Source organism: Prunus dulcis, chromosome 5, assembly GCF_902201215.1.
Source record: "Prunus dulcis chromosome 5, ALMONDv2, whole genome shotgun sequence".
Lineage (NCBI taxonomy): Eukaryota > Viridiplantae > Streptophyta > Magnoliopsida > Rosales > Rosaceae > Prunus > Prunus dulcis.
The window spans coordinates 6,664,539-6,688,756 of record NC_047654.1 but is presented as its reverse complement, the minus strand read 5'-3'; the positions used below and the strand labels follow the sequence as shown (position 1 = coordinate 6,688,756).

Here is a 24,218-nt window from a genome sequence, read left to right as displayed (position 1 = left end):
CTCTCTCTCTCTCTCTCTCTCTCCCGTTGCGCGACCTCCTCCTCCGATTCGTTTTTGTGACGCCGTCGCCGCCACAGACCACCACCGGCCACTAGACCGGTCTTGTTCGAACCATCATCTCCTCCTGTTCTCGTCCTATCCGGTTTCCGTCGCCGTCAGCCACTCCAGCCGCCGAAAACTACAGAAAACCGAGCGGGTGTGACCGGACTTTCACGGCCGTCGTTCTCCCTCATTTCTCAACCAAATCGGACGAGCCAGGTATGGATTTTGAACCTCTCGAGCTGTTCTAGCTGCCTGTTGGGTAGGAATTAATCGGTTCTTAGTGTAGATATTGGATTTTCGAATTTGAAATTCAGCTGATTTTTGGCTTCCGTGTTCGGCCACTTCTGGTCAGTTTTTGGTAGGGGTGGGCACTCAAACCGGCAAACCGGAAATCCGAGCCGAACCACACCGAACCAAACCGAAAAAAAACCGAGTTGACCAAAAAGTCAAAAACCGGTCAAAAACCGAACCGGACCGGTTTGGACCGGATTCGAATCCGGTTCCATGTCTTCAAAAACCGAACCGGGCCGAACCGAACCGTTGAAACTAAAAAAATATATAATTTCAATATATATTTATATTTAATGCTATATTTTTAATTTCACTAAAAAAAACCTAATATTTATCCAAGTTCAATGTCAAAATATCTCTCTTTTCTCACTTTAATATTTATTTTTTTATATGAAATTGAATAATTTGTTAATTTTCAAGTAAAAAAATAATATTTTAGTTGAGAATTGTATTACAAAACAATTTAAAAAAATAATTTTTATAATCCGGTTCAAAACCGAACCGGAACCGGAACCGGACCGAAAACGGTTCAAACCGAACCGGACAGTTTTTGAATTTTTTTAATTAAAACCGAACCGAACCAAACCGCATGAATAGTATCGGATCGATTCTAATTTGAGGCAAAAACCGGTCCAAACCGAACCGTGCCCACCCCTAGTTTTTGGGGTAGGTCCAAGAACAAAAGTGGTTCCAAATGTGGTGTTATACCTAGGGTAGGAGTTTGGAGCCGTGGTTTTGAGATTTTCCAGCAATGCGTAATCGCTTTGGACACCCAGCGCTGCCGGCGCGTGCGGCGGCGCATGGGCGAGGGTAGTGCAGTGGCACTGTGTCTTGATGCGATTACACGATCGTGATCAATCCGATCGTCCGATTCAGACCAGACTTGCAGGACATGATTATTTAAATGTGAGGAACTTTTAGGAACTCTCGGATTGATAATTGGAAGTCGTGGACCCCACGAGGTCCCGTATTGACCAATATGGAAGTTTATCACTTAGTGAGTCTCGGGTCTTTTAAGACAGTTCTAACCATCCAAAATGCTTAAGTGGGCATAAGAATGACTTTAAAGTTAGTGCACGCACTTTTAGGAGTCGGGGGTCAGGGTTTTAATTTAATACTTATACCGAGCAGTTTTATTAATTAAATATTCATGGTGGTTTAATCAGGCACCCGGGGCCAGGCAGACCCACAGGAGGGACCTTCAGGAGGTCCAGCTAGCTCGGACCAGGAGTGAGTGGACTTTTCTTTTATAAATGATTTTATGCAAATGAATTTCATTATTTGATCTTGAATAAGTTTGATTGATTATGGTTTTCCTAGCATGATTTGTTAAAGTTAAATATCTTTATTTATATGCTGCCTAGTTGAATATGCTAAAAAGATATGGAAAGTAAAGCTTGAGATATATATCAGATAAATGGCAACAAAGTTCTAGATTTAACAAAAATTCAGTTATTTGTAAGATCCCACATCAACCAACGGAGAGGAGATGATGTGCCTTATATGTGCACACCCGCATCCATCTAGCACGAGGCCTTTTGGGAGCTAACTGGCTTCGAAATCGTAGGAACTCCGAAGTTAAGCGAGTTAGGGGCCAGAGCAATCCCAGGATGGGTGACCCACTGGGAAGTTACTCGTGAGCTCCCAGAAACAAAACCATGCGGGCAGAGAGGGGGGCCCAAAGCGGACAATATCGTGTTACGGCAGAGTTGATCCCGGGATGTGACAATTTGGTATCAGAGCCACTCTGCCGTGTGGTGCGAGTGTGCCGACGAGGACGTCGGGCCCTTAAGGGGGGTGGATTGTAAGATCTCACATCAACCAACGGAGAGGGGGTGATGTGCCTTATATGTGCACACCCGCATCCATCTAGCACGAGGCCTTTTGGGAGTTCACTAGCTTCGGAGTCGTAGGAACTCCGAAGTTAAGCGAGTTGGGGGCCAGAGCAATCCCAGGATGGGTGACCCACTGGGAAGTTGCTCGTGAGCTCCTAGAAACAAAACCGTGCAGGCAGAGAGGGGGGCCCAAAGCGGACAATATCGTGCTACGGCGGAGTTGATCCCAGGATGTGACATTATTCATCAGACCTTTCAGAAATTTTAGATTTTCTTAAGCCATCTTAGGTACCCAGTTATAGAAACAGGTTGCCTTCAGATAAGACGATGTCTACGGACATCCAGGTTGCCTTCGGTTTATATTGCCTTCGGATATGATGATGTCCACGGACATCCAGGTTGCTTTCAGTTTTGTCAGCGCGCTTGACATTTGCCTCACGAGTTTTGGGGACGCCCGGACCGTGGGAGCCAGGAATGTGGATCAGGCTGACTACGGTCCCCTGAATCCTGCCAGTTTGTGGCTCGGGTTGACTTTGTGTCACCGAGACCTGCCAGGGGAATTGACAGATTATCTGGAATTGACGGATATCAGGAATTGACAGAATTAAAGGGGTACACCTAGGTGGTAGTTTTAAATTGATTTCAATGCTTTTAAGAGAGTTTTATCAACCTTGAGTATGATTGGCATATACGTATATAATTATGTGAATGCATTGATTTTAGTACGAATATAATGAAGAGGAAAATTCAGTTTTTCATAACTGTTTTTACAGTGGGGTTAGTATGTTCATATGCTATTTTTCTAAACTTTGTTTTGGGTCCACTCACCCTTTTTGTTGTTTTGTGCCCCCAGGCAGTAGACGTGCACAGGAATCCACCACCGGGCCGTTTCCCATCTTCCGCGCCTTTCTTTTGATGTAGGATTTTCGTTTTGTAAAAGGATTGATTCCTTGTAAATTCTTAGTAGTTGCTCTGATACTTTGCCCTAGATTGAGAAATGATGTAAGATCCCACATCAACCAACGGAGAGGGGGTCATATGCCTTATATGTGCACACCCGCATCCATCTAGCACGATGCCTTTTGGGAGCTCACTGGCTTCGGAGTCGTAGGAACTCCGAAGTTAAACGAGTTGGGGGCTAGAGCAATCCCAGGATGGGTGACCCACTGGGAAGTTACTCGTGAGCTCCCAGAAACAAAACCATGAGGGCAGAGAGGGGGGCCCAAAGCGAACAATATCGTGCTACAGCGGAGTTGATCCCGAGGTGTGACAATTTGGTATCAGAGCCACTCTGCCGTGTGGTGCGAGTGTGCCGACGAGGACGTCGGGCCCTTAAGGGGGTGGATTGTAAGATCCCACATCAACCAACAGAGAGGGGGTGATGTGCCTTATATGTGCACACCCGCATCCATCTAGCACGAGGCCTTTTGGGAGCTCACTGGCTTCGGAGTCGTAGGAACTCTGAAGTTAAACGAGTTGGGGGCTAGAGCAATCCTAGGATGGGTGACCCACTGGGAAGTTGCTCGTGAGTTCCCAGAAACAAAACCGTGAGGGCAGAGAGGGGGGCCCAAAGCGGACAATATCGTGCTACGGCGGAGCCGATCCCGGGATGTGACAACTGAACTGTTGGAATGTATATATACGTATGCTGGCAGTTGGTTGTATAAATATATATACTTGTTTGGCATGTGAAAATGTTTTGGTATTGAGCCAGTTACAAGGGAAACTCTGCCGGTCTTTTGGTAGAAGTCAACCTTATTATTTTTATCGTGTGTTGTATAGAAGGGCAAATAGGTCATTTGTGCCCTACATTTGCTAGGTGTCAGACACGCACAGGGTCTGGCTCGGATTCCAAAGCGGAATTTGGATCGAGTCCTGTCATTCAATTTTTAACTGTGAGACTTTTTATTTTAACATGACAACTGTTTGTGCAAATTTCTCACAGGAAAATATTCGCATGTAGATCCTTCACCTTTCGAGTTTCCTTCTCTCTATTCCTCAGTTCTTGCGAAACAAATAAGAGTAAAAGGCCACACCCGTGTTGGCCAAAAGCCCTCCGATGCCTGAGTTAGTTCAATTGGAATGCATATTGTAAAATTGAGTTTTCTCATTATGAATTAATCATTACATGAAAGGCTTTTATATAGCCAATGATCATAAGCATAAGCAATAACTAAAAAGATTCATTCTAACAAGCCTAACTAATTAAGCTAATCCAAGCCTAATTAGCCGCAACTATCACATGCTATTGTAATTGAGTTTGTCCACGTATATGACAACTGGGCCTATGATCCAATGGTTTGGATCGCTCAAGAGCTGGAGGAGTATAAGGTTGAGCTGAAGGGGGCTGCGCAAACTTGAAGCTTGGATTTGAGCAAATGAAAACGATCAGCAGAAAGAGCTTTTGTGAGAAGATCAGCAATTTGAGCATGAGTGGAAATATGACGAAAACCACAATAGCATTACTAGTAACCAACTCGCGAAAGAAGTGATAATCCAGTTCGACATGCTTGGTGCAAGGATGAAACATAGGATTCAAAGCCAAGGTGAGAGCACTTTGATTATCACACTACATTAACGGTTTCATATGAAGGTAAAAGTGCAAGTCACGAAATAACTGGCAAAGCTAGATGAGTTCAGCAGACGTGTGAGCAAGAGAACAATATTCGGCTTGGGTAGAGTTACGGGCAGCAGTAGGATGCTTCTTAGAGGACCAGAAGATCAAGTTAGAACCAAAGAAAACGCAAAAGCCACTGGTAGAGAGACGATCAAATGGGCCATTAGCCCAATCAGCATCACAAAATGCTTGAACAATAGGTGTGCCAAGTTGAAAAAGCAACCTTTGATGAATGGTGCCTTTAAGATATCGTAACAAGCGCTTCGCAGCTTGAAAATGAGGGAGGTGAGTAGAATGCATAAACTGACAAAGTTGCCCCACAATGAAAGAAATGTATGGCCGAGTCCAAGCAATACATTGTAATGCACCTACAATAGACCGATAAGAGGTAGGATCAGGAAGAAGCTCTTCACTACGATCCAATTTAACAAAACCAACAATTGTAGAACACGGCTTGGCACCAACCATATCATGCTTGAGCAAAAGATCATAAATGTATTTGGTCTGAGAAAGAAGCAGAGAAATAGCGGAACGGTGAACTTCCTATCCCAAAAAATAGTGCAAAGGACCAAGATCCTTAACAGCAAATAATTTGTCAATATGAGAAATAAGTGCATAACAATCAAAGGCAGAGCTGCCGGTGACAATGATGTCATCAACGTAAACAAGAACCACAGTAAGAGATGATGAAGCCTTGACAAACATAGAGGAATCAAATGCAGAAGGGACAAAACCCAAGCCAAGCAAGGTATGAAATAACTCATCATACCAAGCCCTTAGAGCCTGTTTTAAACCATTGAGAGAGCGATTTAGCTTGGAGACATGAGTAGGAGAGGAAGAATCAATAAACCCAGGGGGTTGTTGCATGTACACAAATTTCTTAAGATAACCATGAAGAAATGCATTAAAGCCAAAACAAGACGAATAGTGACTGGCTTAGCCACTGGACTTAACGTATCAAAATAATTCAACCCCGCTTAAAGATGAAACCTTTTTGTAACGAGCCTTGCTTTATATTGATCAACAGAGACATCATGATTGTGCTTAACAAGAAACACCCACTTGCACCCTACTATATTGTACTCAGGTTGAAAAGGAACTAAAGTCTAAGTATTAATTTTGATAAGAGCATCCATTTTCAGATTGCATGGCTTGCTGCCAATAAGGGAATTTGCTAATGTAGAAGGAAGATATAGTAGTTGAATTATTATACGTTATTTTCAGTTGATACGTTATTTTGATACAGTAGTAGGTAAGGAAGATATAGTAGAAATAAGATCTAATGTAGAAGGAAGAGGGTGTTTAGTGGCAGTGAGAACCTTAGGTCTAGAAATACCATATTTGGAACGTGTGACCACAGGATGAGAAGGAAGAGCCTGCAAAGGCTAGGATAAAACCGAAGCGAAGTTTGGTGAAGGAGAAGGCAGGAAAGGGGTTGAGGAATGAGATAGTTGGGGTTAGAAAGGCAAATGAATTGAGGAAGACAAAGCTGGAAGTGGAAGGGAAAAGGTAGGGGATGGAACCAAGGAATAAGGGAAGGAAGAAGACAATAAATTAAGGTGGTCAAGATAGGGATAGGTAGTCTCATGAAACTTACCCTGGCGAGAAATGTGGATTTTGTGGGTAGTGGTATCAAAGCAATTATAGCCCTTGTGTGAGGGACTGTAACTAAGGAAAATACAAGGAACACTCCTAGGATCAAGCTTAGAGGCAGTATAGGGTTTAAGCCATGGAAAACAAAGACAACCAAAAGGTTTTTAAAAGGTGTAATGAGGAAAAGATTGGAAAACAGGTTCCCAAGGGAATTTAGAGGCATTAACAGAGGGAAGTATATTGATCAAGTACACTCCGGTTGTAAACACTTCAGTCCAAAAACAATGGAGAATACTAGACAGAGCTAATAATGTGCGAGAAACCTCCCCAAGATGTCAATGTTTCTTCTCAGCAGTGCCATTTTGATGAGGGGTGCGGGGGCAAGACAGGTGATGGGAAATGCCTTCTTTAGCAAGAAAATATTGAAAAGTAGTACTTAATATTCACCACCAGAATCAGATCGTATAACTTTAATGTTGTGAGAAAGTAACTTTTCAATACGAGCCTTAAAGGTGCAAAACACTCCAAACATTTCGGCCTTTGATTTCATGGGATACAACCAGCTAAACTTAGTACAATCATCAAGAAAGAGAACATAGTAACGATATCCTAGAACAAAAGATGTAGGACAGGGCCTCCACACATTTGTGTGTATCAAATACAGGGCATGAGGTGTAGTGTGAGAGGAAAAACTAAATGGGAGCCTATAACTCTTGCCTAGAGGACAAGTAGTACATTGAAAAGTAGATACATAATCGGAAAATTGTACTTGCTGAGTAGAAACTAGTTTAGTCATGATAGGAAGAGAGGGATGACCAAGTCTAGAGTGTCATAAGGCAAGATGAGCCTTAGTAGCCAAACAAACAATAGGGGTAGTAGTGGAACAATCCTCAAACAAATAAAGGCCATTTTTAACTGGATCTTGATAGAGTGTCCTCTTCATAGTAGAATCCTTAACCAGAAAACCAGTTGAAGTAAAAATCAGAACACAGTTATTGTCATAGACAAACCGATATATAGAGATAAGATTATGAGAAATAACAGGCACATGGAGAACATTTCGAAGCACAAGCTATAACATTGGACAACGTAATAGAGCCAGTATTAAAGATAGGCAAACTTGTACCATCACCAACATAGAGATTGTCGGAGCTAGAGTAAGGCACAAGATTTTTCAGAGCAGAGAGATCAGAAGTGACATGGTTATTGGCACTAGTATCAGCAATCTAAGAAGTTGGAATAGGAGAAGAACCAGAATAGGCATGCATGGCTTGAAGTTGTGATGGCAAAATGCGACCTTGTTGTTCATGCATTGATAACAATCAAGGGCTTGATGACCAAGTTTATTGCATATTTGACAAGAAACACGATGAAGAGGGACAAGGCGTTCAGAAGGCGACGGTGTGGGAAGTAGTGGAGCCGAGAAACTACAACGACCAGGAGAAGGACATGAACCACCACTACGACCAGAATTGGTATAGTACTGAATGCCACCGCCACGACCATGATGTCCACCACGATAACCAGAGAAAGCACCACCACGATGACCAGAGGAAGAAGACGACACAACAAAGCCTTAAGGTGAAGTGTTGTGAAAAATAGAAATTGATTCAGTCTGAGGTTGTTTATGCCTTTGAAGAAGAGAGATCTCCTTACTCAAAAGAAGACTACGCAATTCATCAGGAAGGACTGGATCGATTTGAACCTCAATCGAGTCGATGAAAGGTTCTAAAGCATCAGGAAGACCACTTAGTACCATACGCATCAAGAGCATCACCAAGTTCCTTGATACGTTAGAGATACTCAGACATAGACAATGAGCCTTTGGAAATGGTCTGAAGCTGAGATCACAGCTGATTAACATGTGAATTGGAGATGCTAGCAAAATGCTTCTCCAAATTCAACCAAAGAGAGCGAAAAGATGGAAATCCAACAACATATTAGGGGTGGGCATCGGGACCGGAAAACTGGAACACCGAACCGAACCGGTGAAAAAAAACCATAAAAAAAATCGGTTGACCAAAAAAGTCAACAAACTGGACCAAAATCAGACCGAACTGGTTTCAACCGGTTCCAGTTCCGGTTTTACACCCCACCGGACCGGATCGGTTATATATATATATATATATTTACAAAATTTTAAAATCTAATGCCATATTTTAAATTTTATAATCACTAATTTTCCAAGTTCAACTTCAAAAAATTTCTAAATGTATGAATTGGATTATTTGTTAATTTTTAAGCCAAAAAAATAAGTTATTTTATTATAATTTTTTTATAAAAAAAATTTTAAAAAATAATAAATTAATAATCCGGTTCAAAACTGGAACTGGTCGGAACTGGTCCGAATCGAACCGGCTAATTTTTAAAATTTTTTTTGCCTAAATCGAACCGAATCAGACCTGTTAAATAGTACCGGTTTCGATTTCGGTTTGAGATGAAAACCAAACCGGACCGCACCCACCCCTACATCATATGGTAAAATACTTTCAGAGATTGTGGAATTGAGCCAGATCAAGACACTCTAGTCACGATCGTACCACCCTTCAAACGTTAGATCTAAATGACTTGGACAGATCTCAGTGCCATCAACAAGGCCAAGAGCATGATAGCGATGAAGAACAAGCTCAAAGAGAGAGCGCCAGAGAAGGTAGTTGTCACGTGTGAGCTTCACAGGGACCATGGTGCAAATATTTTGCACAATGACTTAAGTAACAAAAGGTGGAGTCGGGAAAGAATGAGAGAAATCAGAAGCCATAAGCAGAGTAGAAGAATGAGGGAACTCAGTCGCCATGGAAGAGTAGCAGAGAATAACTCAGAGATATCAAGAAAAAAGGAGAAGAAGATTCCAAAAAAAAAAATTCAGAGAGCCGTGTGGTGTGTGGCTGGTGATACCATAAAGCAGATTGTAAAACTAAGTTTTCTCATTATGAATTCATCATTACATGAAAGGCTTTTATATAGCCAATGATCATAAGCATAAACAATAACTAAAAAGATTCCTTCTAACAAGCCTAACTAATTAAGCTAATCCAGGCTTAATTAGTCGCAACTATCATGTGCTATTTGTAACTGAGTTTGTCCACTTATATGATAGCTGGGCCTATGATCTAATGGTTTGCATTGCTCAAGAGCTGGAGAAGTATATGGTTGAGATACTGTTTTATATTGAAGTAAAAACCCTAGAAATTAAAGAGAGAGTGAAAAATGAAATTTATAGTTAAAATCCTAGAAATTAAAGAGAAAGAGGGGAGAATGAAATTGAGAAGAAATAAACATAATATGCCTCTTACATGAGTCTTGTGGCTTCTCATGAGTGTGCTTCAATTGATTTAACAAGAAAAAATAATAGGAAGAATAGAAGAAATTCAAGAGAAGGAGAACTCTGTGAAAGAGATGGCGTGAAGAAGCAAAGGGATGCGAAGGAGAATACACACGAAGAGAAGAGATTGCGTGAAAATAGATTGGGGTATTTTCGGAAGTTTGTAAATTTCATTAAACCCAGCGCCTCTTTTTGAACTGATTCCCGCATAATCAGAAAATGAAAGCACCTCATTAGCTGTTTTTCCTTATAGCTTTCTCTCACATCAATTTTTAATAATAAGTGATTTTCTCATAGATTATTAAACGGGCTGAGCTTCCCAAATTTTTTTAAAAATCACTTATCACCCCAAATAAGTAATGTCAAACGGGAACTAACTAGATATTGAACTCATTGTGAACATATATCGTCATCGTCATCTATGTGAGTTGAACCTAATACCTCTTTCAACCACGTGATGATAAATACCAGTAATCCAAAGGCTAGTGTGAGAGGAGGTTAAACTCATAGTTGAGAAAGTAGTGGTAATTAAAAACCCTAAAAACAAATTAAAAGACAGTAATGCCAGAAAGAATGTATGAACCTATCAACACATTATGCAAGAATACTTTAGCATTTAATTTAGCATCTAAATCTCAACTATTTGGGGCAGGAGATAGAAGAAGAAGATCCGCAGTACACGTGGAAGGCGAGGAGGAGGTCATTTTTGGTAGGGAGGAGGGTACGGAATATTCTTGCGTGTATCTTATCGTACAAAGAGAAAAGGAGGATTATAAAAACTTGTCGACCTTATCCAAAGGCCATCATTGACAATTATCTCCAAGCCCTTAGATTTTTTTCATTTTTTATATTTATTTTTTGTTGAAAATAATATATAAAAAATTGACGGCTTGCATCATTCAACAACAGAACTTTAATTCCCGCGACCTCGCATGTCATGCTGTTGTGCGTTGCTTTCTTGTCAATAACAAAACGAAGACCATGATAAAATCCAATGACAAAAATTCAACATCCCAACTGACCTTTTTTTTTGGGGTTTGAAATTTGGCGATATTTTATTGAAAAAACTCACGAAGGGTTACAATATTCAATACTAACATTTCGTATAAAATTAGGAGATCTTGCAAAAAATATGAAGAATTTAATCTCCGAACATTCTCAATAATGTGCTTAATAGAATACGTATTTTGATCGAATCTTAAATAGCTGAAATAATTTGAAGAAAATCACTCTTAAAAAGAGGGCTTGAGTATCCACATTCATCGCCAAGAATAACTAGTAACTCCTCTCTTGGTTATCAATCTAAGACAGACAGTGGTAACAATTTTGTTTTTAATGAACCACTAGAGTAACAATTGAATTGTCAATCAATTTGGATTTTTGCTATTAATTGTGTAACAAAACTTTAAAACATTTTATTCATGATTTCAATGGAATTCATGTATCAGTTGCATTGCATGAAATCTCTTTAGCATGTTCAACCAAAATTCAGTCGCTGCATCTCTTCAATTTACAACCCTCTTCTCAACCCACACCAAAAAGTTTATGAACTCCCCTTTATATATACTGTTTTTTTAACATGGATGCAAACAAAATTTAAACTAAATGGTCAAATCTAAAAGACAAATTATAATCTCTTTCTTTTCTTTGTTTCTTTTTTTGGGGTAAGAATCTGAATACCAAGTAATTTATTTCCATGGAAAACAGAATTATGGAACAACTTGTATTGAGTTATAACTTATATGGTTCTACAAGCCGTTTATAATCACATAATATCATCATCATGTACTTGCAACTACAAAAGACAGATAGTGAGGGCTCATGACACCTTTTAGTTTGCATATACCACCAGATGCAGCCTAGGATCTGAAGAGCTAAGCCAGTGCTTTTAAATTCAGTCCTATGAGCCATATGTAAGCCTGAATCGCTCTTTCAGGTAGTCCCCGCTGCGGATGGGAGGAAATCTGCGAGGATGATTCATAAATATTATCTCCAGTGTATCTTGATTAAAGCCAAACAGGAGAAGGAAAATATGTTCTCCTTTAACAAGGAAATGTGACAAGCCAAACATGAAATTTGAAGAATGCTTTACTCATGTTCTAATAAAACTTTCAATTCTGATATCCAATATAACATTCGTATTAATATTTCTTGATTGTGCTCTCCAGATCATTGTTCTGTTTTAAAGAGGATTTACTTGAATAAAGATGGAGGACATGCCACAAGAAAATAACAGCAGGCCTTTCAAACCATCCTATAAGTAGCTTTTAACAGTACCATTGCAACAGCAATTTAGAATAAGAAACTAAGGCAAGAACTATTTAATGGTCATGCTCTTGATGCACACTACTAAGTGGCATGTCCCAAATATCCCATTTTGGAAAAAGTAAAACATCTTGAAGTAGTATATGAGCTCTAGGGTACCCTCCCCTTGCAAGCCGACTTTGTAAGCGCAAGTAGTACATGTGGGGCATAACATTTGGTATCAGAAACAGGGTTCTACTAAGCAACTGGACTAGAAACCACTAAAGGAGTAACCAATAAGTTGGATTAAAATGCATTAGTATGATGTCCTCCTTGAACGTTGGTACGTGGTAGGAAAGTGAAAGGCATCTATGTAATAGGGAATGACTACCATCCAGCTATCAAAACCAGTATTGATAGAATGGACTGACATGTATGTTAGGCATGAAAGCATGGTGGATTGTCATGTCTCCAATGTGGCATATTGAAATAATGGACAACTTACAAGTAGTATATGACCTCTTAGATACCTTTCCCTTGCAAGAGAATTTTCGATTTTGTAAGGACAAGTTCTAGACATTAAGCAAAACGAAACTAAAACAGAGAAAAGCTAAAGAATTGTTGGCATAAACGGAAGTGAAAATTGACACCAGGGAGGACAGTAAAATGGGGGGTTTATACCTTGGGGGTGATGCTTCACTGCAACAACTTTTCAGACATTCCACCACAAAGTCTTCATTGGGGTCTAAGAAGAATGCCACCTGAAAATATTGAGGCATTTTAATTCGACACTATCAATTATGACAAGATAGTTCCCTTGATGGAAGAGAGCAAAGAGCAGAACTTAATGACTCAAAAAATAAAAACATAAGGCCATTACATTGCATATTTCGTGGCATTATAAGACAATTCAGTTTTGTGGCCTCTTATGTAAATTAACTTTGTCATTATCATTTTCAGCTTGCAACTAGCCAACTTCTCACTAGCATTTAGTTTAGAAATTAAAAATCAAAAGATACTACAACTTTATGTTTATTTAACAGGCAATGCTACCACATTGTCTCATGTCCAAGAAATTTTGTTCGACACTTTCAGAGCAGGTGCTATTGCAGATAGCACACAAAAAAAGTTCAGCCCAACCATTTTCATAAGTTTTTTTTTTTTCCCTTCAAGGATATCAAAATGTAGCACACTGAAAAAATTCATTTGACTTGGAGGTTTGTCTTCTTCAATAGAATGGGAATTAATAATACCATTTCATTCTGGAGTGTAGTCATACGAAACGTTCTTAATAAGCAAGTAAAAATTGGACCAAAAGGTAAATGATTACAGAGTAGCGCTCTTGTCCTGCTGGCATCACTCTATGCAGTGTTGACCTACAAATAAATCACAGAAGAGAAAATTTATGCAGGCCTCAGGGTTCTAAATTTTAAAACATGTATAAGCTTGGTCAGAAGAAAATATAGTCCTTGAAGTTAATAAAATAAAAAATTACCTGAACAAACAATTAGTCCACCTCTCCAACATGTCCCCAATGTTAACAATGAATGCCCTACAGATTCAAAATTTGAACATCATCAGACAAAGTTACCCTCAGTCACAGATGCACTTCCGTAAACATGTAGGATGCTTGTAAGATAACCCAAAACAAATACCCTTCCTTATTAATGGTCTAAAAATAACAAAGCCATAGCCAGTGCTTAACTTTTAACAGTGTGGTCTAAAAGATCCATTTAACAAAGTCAATGCGACTCCATATATCTTATCAAATATGTTATGTGGGACACAGCACATAAATGATTGAAGAACATATACAGTGGGCTCAAAATTGTTATACCAATCATACATCCATTCACATAAAAATTCATGATCTTGAACTTACCCATCTATGTGAAGAACATCTTCCCAGATCCGTGGTTGTTTAGATTTTTCCCTACAAACCTGTCAAAGTGTTAAAAATGAAAACCCAGCTAAGAATATCACAATTGAGTTTCACAAGGAATCATCAGGTGTTCGGTGACGACAACAATTGACTAAAAAAAAAAAAAAGCATGCCTGAAGTCCAGGAACTCCATTTGATGCAAGGAGAGTGACCATCCCATAATCTGAATGAGCAGAAGCACCGTATATTTCTTCATCAGTTGATCCTAGTTGACCTAAATAATGCATACCAAGGCATGAAAGATAGAAAATGGAAAAAGAAAACTACCCTGAAGTAAAACACATAAGACAAAATTACAATAAAAGAAATAAAAGAAATTTAAGCGACACTAGTAATCAGTAAATTACAAAAAGAGAGACACCTGTATTGAAGCTTTAGGGTGATATACTACACCTGGATAGTGCAAAAGGCGAAGAACTGCTGTTGGCTTATTCAGCGCCCCCACTTTCTCGAAAAACTCCTCATCCAGGTTCAAAGCCAGGGCAATCAGTGAGATTAATCTTTTTCCAGCAGACCTGAGGCAGCAAATCGAGCACCAGGCATTCATAGACATTTATATAAGACGTTTGCAATAAAATTAGTATGAAGAAACCAATAAGCATACTAAATATATAATGAAAAGAATTGTGACCAGTGAACAACAATTCTTACTAGATGTACAATGCTGGGAAGTAAAAATTGTTACAAGGAGACACTTACAGGACTTTTCTATAGTAGGATTCCATTGTCGGTCTCCAAGATGGTAGGATATCTGTATATTTCCTTAAAGGGAACAAGATGAAAACAATGCTCAATCACAAAACTATTCAACTTTTTTAGGTTACCAAAAAAAAACTATTTACTTAAAGGAATGTAAGACTCTGCATAAGAAAATTCATTGTCATGCTACCATAATTAACATTAAAGAAAATGCTTCCATACCTTCTGAAGGCCATTGATTCAAATTACTGCGAGTATCTAACGGTCCGATATAATAACTCTCTTTTGAGTCACCTGTTTCACATTCGACCCAAAATAACTAAAATCAACATCCTTTCTTCTTTTCCATTCAGCACAACAAGTTAGATAGATAGTACACACAAGCATAACCCCATGATATATTTCAGAAAAAAGAAATCATTTTTACTTCCATCCCATTGTTACAAAGTGTAGATTCAACCAACATATTTGTAAATTATACTGAATTAACTTTTATTGTCTCGCTCAATCACCTACCATAGGCTCAGCCAAAACAAAAACAAAAATTCTTTAAAAGAAAAAAAGAAAAAATACCATGAGAGATTGGATGATAAGAAAGAACGAACCTTTGGAGGTGGAAGTGGGATCGAGGTTCTCGGAAAAGAGTGGGGTGTAACCTCTGTGTTGCTTGCGAGCCAATTTCAACTTGTCCTCCAATGGCAGCGAAAACAGCTTGCTGCTCTCCTCGAACACATGCCCGAGCAACTCTTCCTCAATACCATGATTCACTAAGTAGAAGAAACCACACTCTATGCACGCCTGCATATTTATAAATTAATTATCTTCCTATAAATATAGTGCGATTCAATTCGACATAAAAATAAAAAATAAAAATTTTAAAGGAAAACAATTTCTCAGTAAGAACCTGACGGATGGAAGTGGCGGAGGAGAGGGAATCTGGTGAGGACAAGTCTATGATAGGCAGGTTTAGAGCCGCTGTCATCTTCTTCTCCTCTGCTTTTGAAACTCAGTTTTGGTGGGACTTTGGAGTTCGGGGAGAGGAGAAAGAAAACAGCCACTGGTGGCGAAAACTCACGGACCGTCGCTGACTCCTTCCACAATAGTATAAACATTTTGGTTCGAGAAGTAAAATTAATTTTTTTTTTCTTGGGGAGGTTTTTTTTTTTTTTTTTTCATTAACGAGTATGGGGAGAGCTGGAATTTTTTATTTTTTATTTAGTATAAGTGATAGTCTAAATTAAAGGGGAGGGAGGTTTCTCACACACACAATCAAGATGTTATGGGGGTTCGAACCTAAAACCTCTGCAAGTTAATGCCATTTTACACTAGGCTATATCTTGTTTGCTAGCAAGAGAGTTCGAATTTAGGACTTCTTTGAATATTTTTAGAGTGTCAATATATATAAAAGTTAAATGAGAGTTTCAATATCTTTAAAGCTAAATTTGAGTGTGTTTGTATCACTACTTTAAACTGAGTGTCAATATCACAAAAAGCTAAAGTGAGAATGTAGAGTGCCAAAATTAACATTCTAAAAGAGTGTCAATATCGCTAAAAGTTAAATGAGAATATCGTTGACCAAGAAAATAGGAGAACGTTGTATCGCTAAAAACTAAAACGAGAGTGTCTATATCGTTAAAAGCTAAATCGAGAGTGTCTATATATCGTTCAAAGTTAAAATGAGAGTGTTAATATCGCTAAAAGCTAAATTGAGTGTTAATATTGTTAGACTTACTTTTGTTACTTTGTTAGTAGAACCCAATGGTAAGGATAGATAGCTCTTGTACATACAAGATTTAGAAACACCCAAAAAAAGCAACAAACAAATGAGCTTTGCAACCCAACAATTACTCCTCTATTTCAACATAAACGCTACAAAAGTTCTTTTTATTTATTTGAAAGCATGTTGGTACCAAGAAAACACACACCCTTGATTACAAATTCTCAAGATACTAATCAACCATTTCCATCAAGGACATTGATCATTACCTAGACCATTGTTAAATGCATACAAAAGATGTGTGCAAATTCTGAACGACAGAGTGCAATCAGTATTTCTTTGGTTAATTGGACATTATCATTCTCATCCACAAACGTGCAGCACGTTAAAATACAGCTTAGCAAAATGTTGAAACTACCAGAAGCCTTTTGCCTCAGGCTCTCTCAGCATTAAGATTAGGTCAATGGTTGAAAATTCTCGCCGGGTTTTCACAGTTTGTAGCAGGTAGAAAACTAGAAATTCATCTCTGATCAACTTGGAAGCAATTGCAGGAAGAAATGGAGATACCCCATCAAATTAGGCATCTGATCTTAGCTTCACTTCACAACTATTAAACAGTTCTATGTATACTATAATTACTTGCCCTCCAAAGGGAACCCTTGAACTCAATCAGCATGAACCCCATGTACAATAAACCAGCTTTGTTCTCTATAGCCCTTGAAGGCCTCCTCCTCCCCAAACCGTACGTACTAAGGAAAGACCACGGCGGGATATGGATTCCATTTTGAAGTTTAAAACGAGCAGCTGGAAGATCTTCATCTCTTGGAAAATCTGCTTCTTCTGACTCCCCTTGTAGTACTAGTAGGGGTATGATGAGTGATGTCAATGGCTTTCTGTGGACTCTGCTCCTCTTCCTCATCACTGGTTTCATCAGACCTCCATCTTGGTCCATGATTCAAATTTCTGTCCTCAATTCCAAAACTCTTTTCTCCATAGCTGAATATTAAGAAAAAAATTTGTATTAAAAAGAAATAAACCACTGAAATGAATGTCAATGTAAACCTTCTCAAACAGTTATACCACACAAGTAACAAAGTAAATGAGATTCTAATGGGGCAGCCGAGATGAAGGGAAAAATAAAAAATTAGAACACTCACCTCAAGGAAATGTCCGTTGAGTCATCCTTGGAAACCATATCCCAAGGTCTATCATCCCTATCTGGATAATATGCCTTACTGGACACGCGATGCGGGTTCATTGCAGAATCTTTAAACTGGACATGGTTGCTGCTGGGTGTAGTTACTGGATTAGAATTAGCGCTGTAGTAGTGTAAAGGACTTGTATTTCTGAAAGGGTTGAAGCTCCTGTTCTTTTCGGTTTCTGGTGACATCTTATCATATTGATTGTCCTGGAGATGGCCATTTGAAAGTAATTTAAATGAATTCCTGTTCCCACCCTTAACTGCTGAGGGGGGAGTAGCCCAATGAATTTCAGGAGTTGATGCATCCTCAAAATTGAAGGACTTGTTTATGCTATTATCAGGCTTCCATTGCATTTCAGAATTGGTAAATAACCTTTCATGCAGAACTGAAGAACCATGGTTACCTAGGTCAGAGCGATAACTGTCAACTAACGCCACTCTTTTTTTGGGGGTTTCAGATATTGAAGGTTTCCAGGAAGGGTTCATGTGATCCGTCCATAAAGCATGAGAAATATCAACGGATGAAGGAATCAGTAAACTAGTTGACTTTGACACTTGCACCTCAGGAAGAGGACATGTTGCTGAAATTTCAACTTCGCTAGAGGTGGCACCAGATATCTCAGGAAACTTTCCAGCCTTAACTTGTTGTCGTTGGACTTCTGGTAGCAACTCCATGCATTTATCCTGTTCATCAAATGCATCTAATTACAAAACAAGGAAAGCACCATGTACCCGCAAAGAGACTCACTCCAATATACTTAAATCAATGGAAACAATTATGCCAATGGCTTTCTCCTAAGGATGCAATCACAGTCTGATTGTCATATAAGAATGTTAACATTGGGGTCGAATAAGCTGCTTGTAACCAGTTCGGTTACATATTGCATTACAAATGACTTAAATATCAAACTTAAGAATAAAGCAAAGAAAATCACATGGTCAATGACTATACCCTCCACAAATTAGGTTATTAAAGTGGCAAAGGTGTCCTCATATGCTCTTAAAAAATTAAACAACTTACAATTAATCCTGTTCTCCAGCCGCTCATTGATCTCATTCTAGATAAAACTTCTTCACTGACAGAATTCTTTGAGATGAACTCCTGCTCCGCATTTTTAAGTATTTGATCAACATGGTAAGCTTCAGAGTACCGGTAGCGCTGAAATGGCATAAGGAAGGAAAATGGGCAATTTGATGTCAGAACATCTCAACACAGAACTTGCTCTTTTAATAGAACTAGCTACTGAGAATATCTTCAATAAATAAGTAGATAAAACAGTCTACAAACTAATAATATAAGAAAACCAGATGACATAGTTCAAAAAATAGTGACTCCTTAAAGTGCTTAAATGCCACAAAGGTAAATGCAAAGGGCCTGTGATCCCTTCCATTTGCAAGCCATCCTGAACTACACATAAAATTGTGGAGAGAGCTGCAGCAATAATGATATGCATAATCAAACATTGTTGACTTTCATAAACTTTAAAGCAAACATTTCTCACACCATTAACTGGCCCCAAACGAACATAAATTCTCAAGCTTTAAACGCATTATGAGCTACAGAAACTGCCAACATAAATGAAAAATGCTTTTCTTGAAGGTTACAATGCATAACTGCATAGCACTAGTAAGATGCTGAACCACAATACTCGATTTTGAACCGCAGTTAACAATAAAAATAGATAATAATTACCTGAATATAGAATACGACAAGAAGGCTTCCAATAATTGAGGAAGGATCATCAATAGTATAATCTAACAAGCACTTATGGAGATGTTTCTCTTCATCAGAATTCCACGGCAACTCTATCATTCGATCTACCATGTTCCTTCGTATACAAAGGACACAAATTTCAGTAACCAATATCTCCACCCAGTCTTCCCAACCCCTATATTTGCATGTTGAATCATCAGTTACATCACCAAATTGTCCACACTTCAACTTTTTCTCCTTGACTTTGGTGCAAAGCATTCTTTGATGTATAAATGCTTCGGTAAAAAGTCCACACTCTACCCTCACCCGAACTGCAGTTACAGCCTCACTAAGTGAAATTGGTTTTGATGTACCATCACGCCCGGACCATCGTAAAACCGAAAGGGCTGTATCAGGGTTCCCCCTTTCTAGTAGTACTTGTGCAATCTTAGGATGAGTTGCTGGGCCTGAGATCTCTGGAAGAAGGTGACAAGCTTCCTGAGAAATATATTATAAAGTCGAATCAAGCATTAAAATGAATCCAGGACTAAATAATCTAATATCAAACAAAAAGCATAAATCTGAACTGCCTTCTACAAATATAACAACTTGCAACAGCACTAGAATATTTCCTGGTTTTAACCCCAATCAAAATTTTCATATACATGCTATTAGCTTGGATAAACATTATACATAAACCAATTATTTTAATTATTTAAAAAATAATAATGGACTACTTTGAACTCAAACAAGCAGCACCACAACAGATAGAGTCAGATCTGTCTTATTTAAAATAAAATAAGTAAATTACATTTGACTCAAAATCTTATTTGATAATCTCAAGTCGCAATCTCTTTTCCTAGATTAGCAAGGACCCTTCCCCCTAGAATGCCACAGCCTGACCATAGACATACGAATTGAGCATAAAATTTGAATTAAATAACGTCATTGAATCTTGATACAATTGGTTAAACACAATCTTATGGCATTGAGAGAGAAAAACTGGCATTCAAAAGGAATAACCATCTGGAAAAATTAAGCAGAACTTACCTGCAGAGCCTCATCTGTGTGATCATCCAAGAGATAAAAAATTAAGGATTCCAATAATAAATGCCTGGGTATGCCAAAGGTAGCTCCGAAATCCTCTACAATGTGTCTCCATTGCCCATCAGGCATTGTCCAATGCCGATCAAATAGGTAGTACAGAAACTGTTATAGATTAAGGAAATACAGATATCCCTGGAGGTGGGGGAGGGAGGAATTCAGGAAATGCACAATTAAAAGAAACATACAAAACTCAAAGAAAAAGAAAGGATACAATCGCTTGCTTTGCAACCACCAAATCTGAACTACCACATAGAAAAAGTATATCAACAGCAGCTCGAACATTTTCAAATGGATAGCATCCTGCAACCCCCTCTATCTCAGACCTGAAAATTGATGAGACTCCATCCTTCTGCAAAGATGCAAGTTTTAATTCCTCTACCAGTTTCACTGTATTTCCCTGCTCAATCTCCAGATTTACCAGGGCGTCTTCAATAAACAGGGTACCTTCCTGTCCCGTGGGTGCTTCAGAGTTATTTACTGCATCAGGCCAAGAACGCTTAATTGCAGCTGATTTCCTTTCCCGTACAAGAGAACGCCACAATGTGAAATTAGCATTGCTAGGCCTCACATTCTCAAGGAATTCATGTCGTAGACACCATATCATGGCCTCCATATGCTGAAAATAAAAAATCAAATGTCAAACAACAATTACAAAATATTTGCAGACGTATAGGAACTTTATTGGCAACCTGGTCTCTTTGGAAATCCATAATTGAAGAGCGTATAGAAGAAAACGTGTAAGATTCAACCAAACTCACAAAGTAATTAATATTATAAAATACCAAAAGATCACAGGTAGCAATCGTGCTACAATAAATTTTTAGGAACACGAGTAAAATATGCAACATAGAAAACAGTTTATCTTTCTATAAACTAAAGTCTGATATGCTGTAGCTTCTTGTGCTTTCAAAGGCTTCGAAATTATTATAGCTAAAAAGTTAGAACTACCTCGATAGTTTAAATTACAAACTATTAAAAATTGGAAAAACTGAAGCATGTATAATATGATATCACAAATCACAAATCTTTTTGGTTCTTAAAAAGAAACAGTTTGAGAAGGTTCAATTGTCCGAACTGAATTTCTAGATCTGCGGATTCATCAACATCAAGCTCTAAAATTAAACCATTTTTTGTTGGCAATTATGTTATGTAATTATGTATAATAGCAAGTATCCTCACACAAATAAATATCAGGTGCCACCATCACGAAGAACAAAAAGGGTAAACCATCATAGCAACGACCTGCGTTGTCTTCAATATGCTCTCTTGAAGCTGGTGCAAGTCTTGAAGCTGAGCTGAAAGAGACCCCTTAAAAGATGAATCCAGAACATCAAGCACATTAGATATGCCAGCCAATTGTGCTGAGAACTTAAGAAGTGCACTCAACATAGATTTCATCTGTTCTGTTTCAAGATTATCTTAGGATAATATATTAAGAAATACAAATAATTCAAATATGCAAAGTACACATGAGCAGAAAATAACATATTTCAAAATTTTTGAAAAATGATATAAGGATACAAATGCCTTGAAGTTCTGTGATGAGGTTCTGGAATGTTCGTTTGCACCAATCCTTAACAACCACTTCATCCAATAAAAAAGCAATAACAGGATCACTGGACACTGCACTTTCATCCAAACAAACATCTGTAACATCTATTTAATTTATGTCAAAGAAAACATATGAAAATTTAACATAAGTGACAGTAGAGTTTCAAGAAAGGCAAAAGTTCACAAAAGGATACAGTGACATATCAAAGAAACTAAGTTATTCTCCAGGGCGACATCAAATAGAGAATAAAGGCGTTGGACGTCAGCAGATATATGCTCCTCCCCATCTTCTTTCTCTTGAAATCTCTTATCACATTTCTTGGATATAAGGCGAGCTTCTGAACACTGATCGTAAAGACGACGACGTAATCTTTTGCCATTCTTTGGTATTGGAATTCTACAAATTGGGCAGACATCACACCGCTGGCTACACTCTGCACATAATGAAGCATGTCCACAAGAGTTAAGCACATCCATTACATATCGCCCACAGCTTCTCAGGTCTCTTGTTGCCCGACAGCGCTCAACTTTAGCCTCATTGCATAAGTCAATCAGATCAATAGATGCCAAGTGTTCCAATGCTTCCTGAAAAGTAAAATTAAGTACATGCATTACATTTAACAGGTCCCTAAACCCTAAACCCTAAAATTGCAGTAGTCAATCTGCAGTCGTCGCTGCAGATTTGGAAAGGAATTGAAATGAGGTAAACGCAAAAAGGCACCTGAAGATCTTCGGGGAGGTAAGGGTGGTTTCGTAACATTGATATATTGAGGGTTGGGTTTGTTCGATTCAGTGGGATAGGGATGAGGTTTGTGGTTGGGTGAGTGGGGATGGATTCTGTAGTTGAGTGAGTTGTGAGATAAATGAGAGAACAAGAGAACAGAGAAGAAGAAGAACAAGAGAGGAGAAAAGAAGAAGACGTTGAAATGCTAGGGTTTTGAGTGGGAGAGAGGTAGGGGTTAATCTGCACAAAAAAAGAGGTACGGTTATTAGTCAGCTTTAGCCCTAGTTAGATGTGAAGTTGGGTTAGATATAAAATTGGGCTGAATGGATTTGAATATAATTGGGCTTATTGTTAAATGTATAAAATATTGGGCTTAAAATATAACAAATAAATTTTTTTTTTTTTAGTCAAAGTAGCAATTCATTGCAGACCCACAAAAGGACAAGGAACACCACATCAGAGTCGGACAAAAACACCCGCAGAAGAACCCCTCAGAAATAAAACTCAGGAACAAATTTAGCTAAAACTAAAGCACAGTAATAGAATGAAGATCTTAAACCCGAACTAATTTAAGAAAGCAAAAACGGCATAAAGCCAACACAATGGAAGTAAAATGCATCACAAATATAAAAAAGCCCAAGGAGAAGGATCAGGGAAAAGCCGCACCACCCGTGACCAATCACCAACGTCAAATCGCAACCACAGAAAAGGAACCTGTAATCAAAACAAAGGATGAAAAATGGTGATGGATACGTCATCACAACAACAAACAGCGCTACCATAATTCGAGAGGTAAGTGTCAAATGCACTTTAAGCATCATCAACTCCATAAGTGTCACTGAGGTGAAGCAGAGACACAAGAGGAGCCGACGAGCTGCGTATTGTGGTACCAACTAGACGTCGAGACCTAACAACCAATTTTTCCCCTGCTAGAAAATCGGATATAACTTTCCATAACATTGTTAGGACGAAATCTTTTAGCTGAACGGGTGGGCACCACAATCCCCTTTTCTTTGGCAAAGTGTGTCCATCGTGCATGGATGGCAGAGAAGGCAAAATGATTTTACCCATTTCGTACAATTGCTGACTAGTGCTTTTTCGCTGCCCACCACACCTATTGGAAGTGACAACACAAGTAGCATTTGCATAGAGAGTATGGGTAGAAAAAGAAAGAATTGGATCATTGTCAGACTTAGTGAAGTCCACCAATTAAATATTTGCTTCATCTCCCATATTGTCAGGGGGGAATTTTTCACGCCTTGCCACCAGCGCATGGCTCAATAGAGGAGTAAAATTATCCCTAGACAGTGACATGGATGAGCACTACAAGAAGATTGGTGCATTGGTGCGTGAGATATAGGATACATGTACATGTGAAGCGAAAATACTATACGGCTCTGATAGACTTACATGACCGCCTCTTTTCAGTCTCATCCCGACGGTAGATACGATAGAAGTGCTCAAATGTGTGTTGGCATCCATCTCCAGCATCGTCAAGTTGTGGCAGAATGGGTCAGCCCTCACGAGAGTGTTGTTCAACTGTCTGATCACCATCATGTCCATTCTTCGGTGTCATTGGGATGTCTTGGGCTCCACTGGTCGAGACTGCTTCGCAGGATGCGCAGAAGAAATAGCAGTGG

General features: G+C 38.8%; 2 protein-coding genes across 2 annotated transcripts; both read right to left on the bottom strand.

Moving 5' to 3' along the window:
- Positions 1-11,387: 11,387 nt before the first annotated feature.
- LOC117627304 (2-oxoglutarate-Fe(II) type oxidoreductase hxnY-like) lies at positions 11,388-15,700 on the bottom strand. The gene is made up of 11 exons (XM_034359327.1): positions 15,490-15,700; positions 15,191-15,383; positions 14,808-14,879; positions 14,586-14,637; positions 14,280-14,401; positions 14,000-14,100; positions 13,827-13,885; positions 13,440-13,496; positions 13,275-13,320; positions 12,626-12,705; positions 11,388-11,664 (listed from the first exon to the last, which is right to left on the bottom strand). The coding sequence occupies exons 1-11, from the start codon at positions 15,565-15,567 to the stop codon at positions 11,601-11,603; spliced, it is 924 nt and encodes a 307-aa protein (XP_034215218.1). The 5' UTR covers positions 15,568-15,700; the 3' UTR covers positions 11,388-11,600.
- A 735-nt stretch (positions 15,701-16,435) lies between these two features.
- Positions 16,436-22,834, bottom strand: LOC117627303 (E3 ubiquitin-protein ligase HOS1). Its single transcript, XM_034359326.1, has 10 exons — positions 22,576-22,834; positions 22,049-22,439; positions 21,825-21,959; positions 21,546-21,721; positions 20,515-20,919; positions 20,247-20,405; positions 19,197-19,694; positions 18,525-18,662; positions 17,460-18,187; positions 16,436-17,298 (listed from the first exon to the last, which is right to left on the bottom strand). Exons 1-10 carry the CDS (start codon positions 22,612-22,614, stop codon positions 17,118-17,120), a joined length of 2,850 nt encoding a protein of 949 aa, XP_034215217.1. The 5' UTR covers positions 22,615-22,834; the 3' UTR covers positions 16,436-17,117.
- Between the last annotated feature and the right edge of the window lie 1,384 nt (positions 22,835-24,218).

Bases quoted from the DNA above. Each gene is read 5' to 3' on its own strand.
- LOC117627304 (XM_034359327.1), bottom strand. From the start codon at position 15,567: ATGACAGCGGCTCTAAACCTGCCTATCATAGACTTGTCCTCACCAGAT. The intron at 13,497-13,826 runs GTAAGTTCAAGA...TTGAATCTGTAG, and splicing joins GATGTTCTTCACATAGATGG to GGCATTCATTGTTAACATTG. The intron at 11,665-12,625 runs GTATAAACCCCC...TCATCCTCGCAG, and splicing joins AGTGAAGCATCACCCCCAAG to ATTTCCTCCCATCCGCAGCG.
- LOC117627303 (XM_034359326.1), bottom strand. From the start codon at position 22,614: ATGTTACGAAACCACCCTTACCTCCCCGAAGATCTTCAG. The intron at 20,920-21,545 runs GTCGTTGCTATG...TTTTATTTTCAG, and splicing joins GCATATTGAAGACAACGCAG to CATATGGAGGCCATGATATG. The intron at 18,663-19,196 runs GTAATTATTATC...ATGCCATTTCAG, and splicing joins TTGTCGTATTCTATATTCAG to CGCTACCGGTACTCTGAAGC.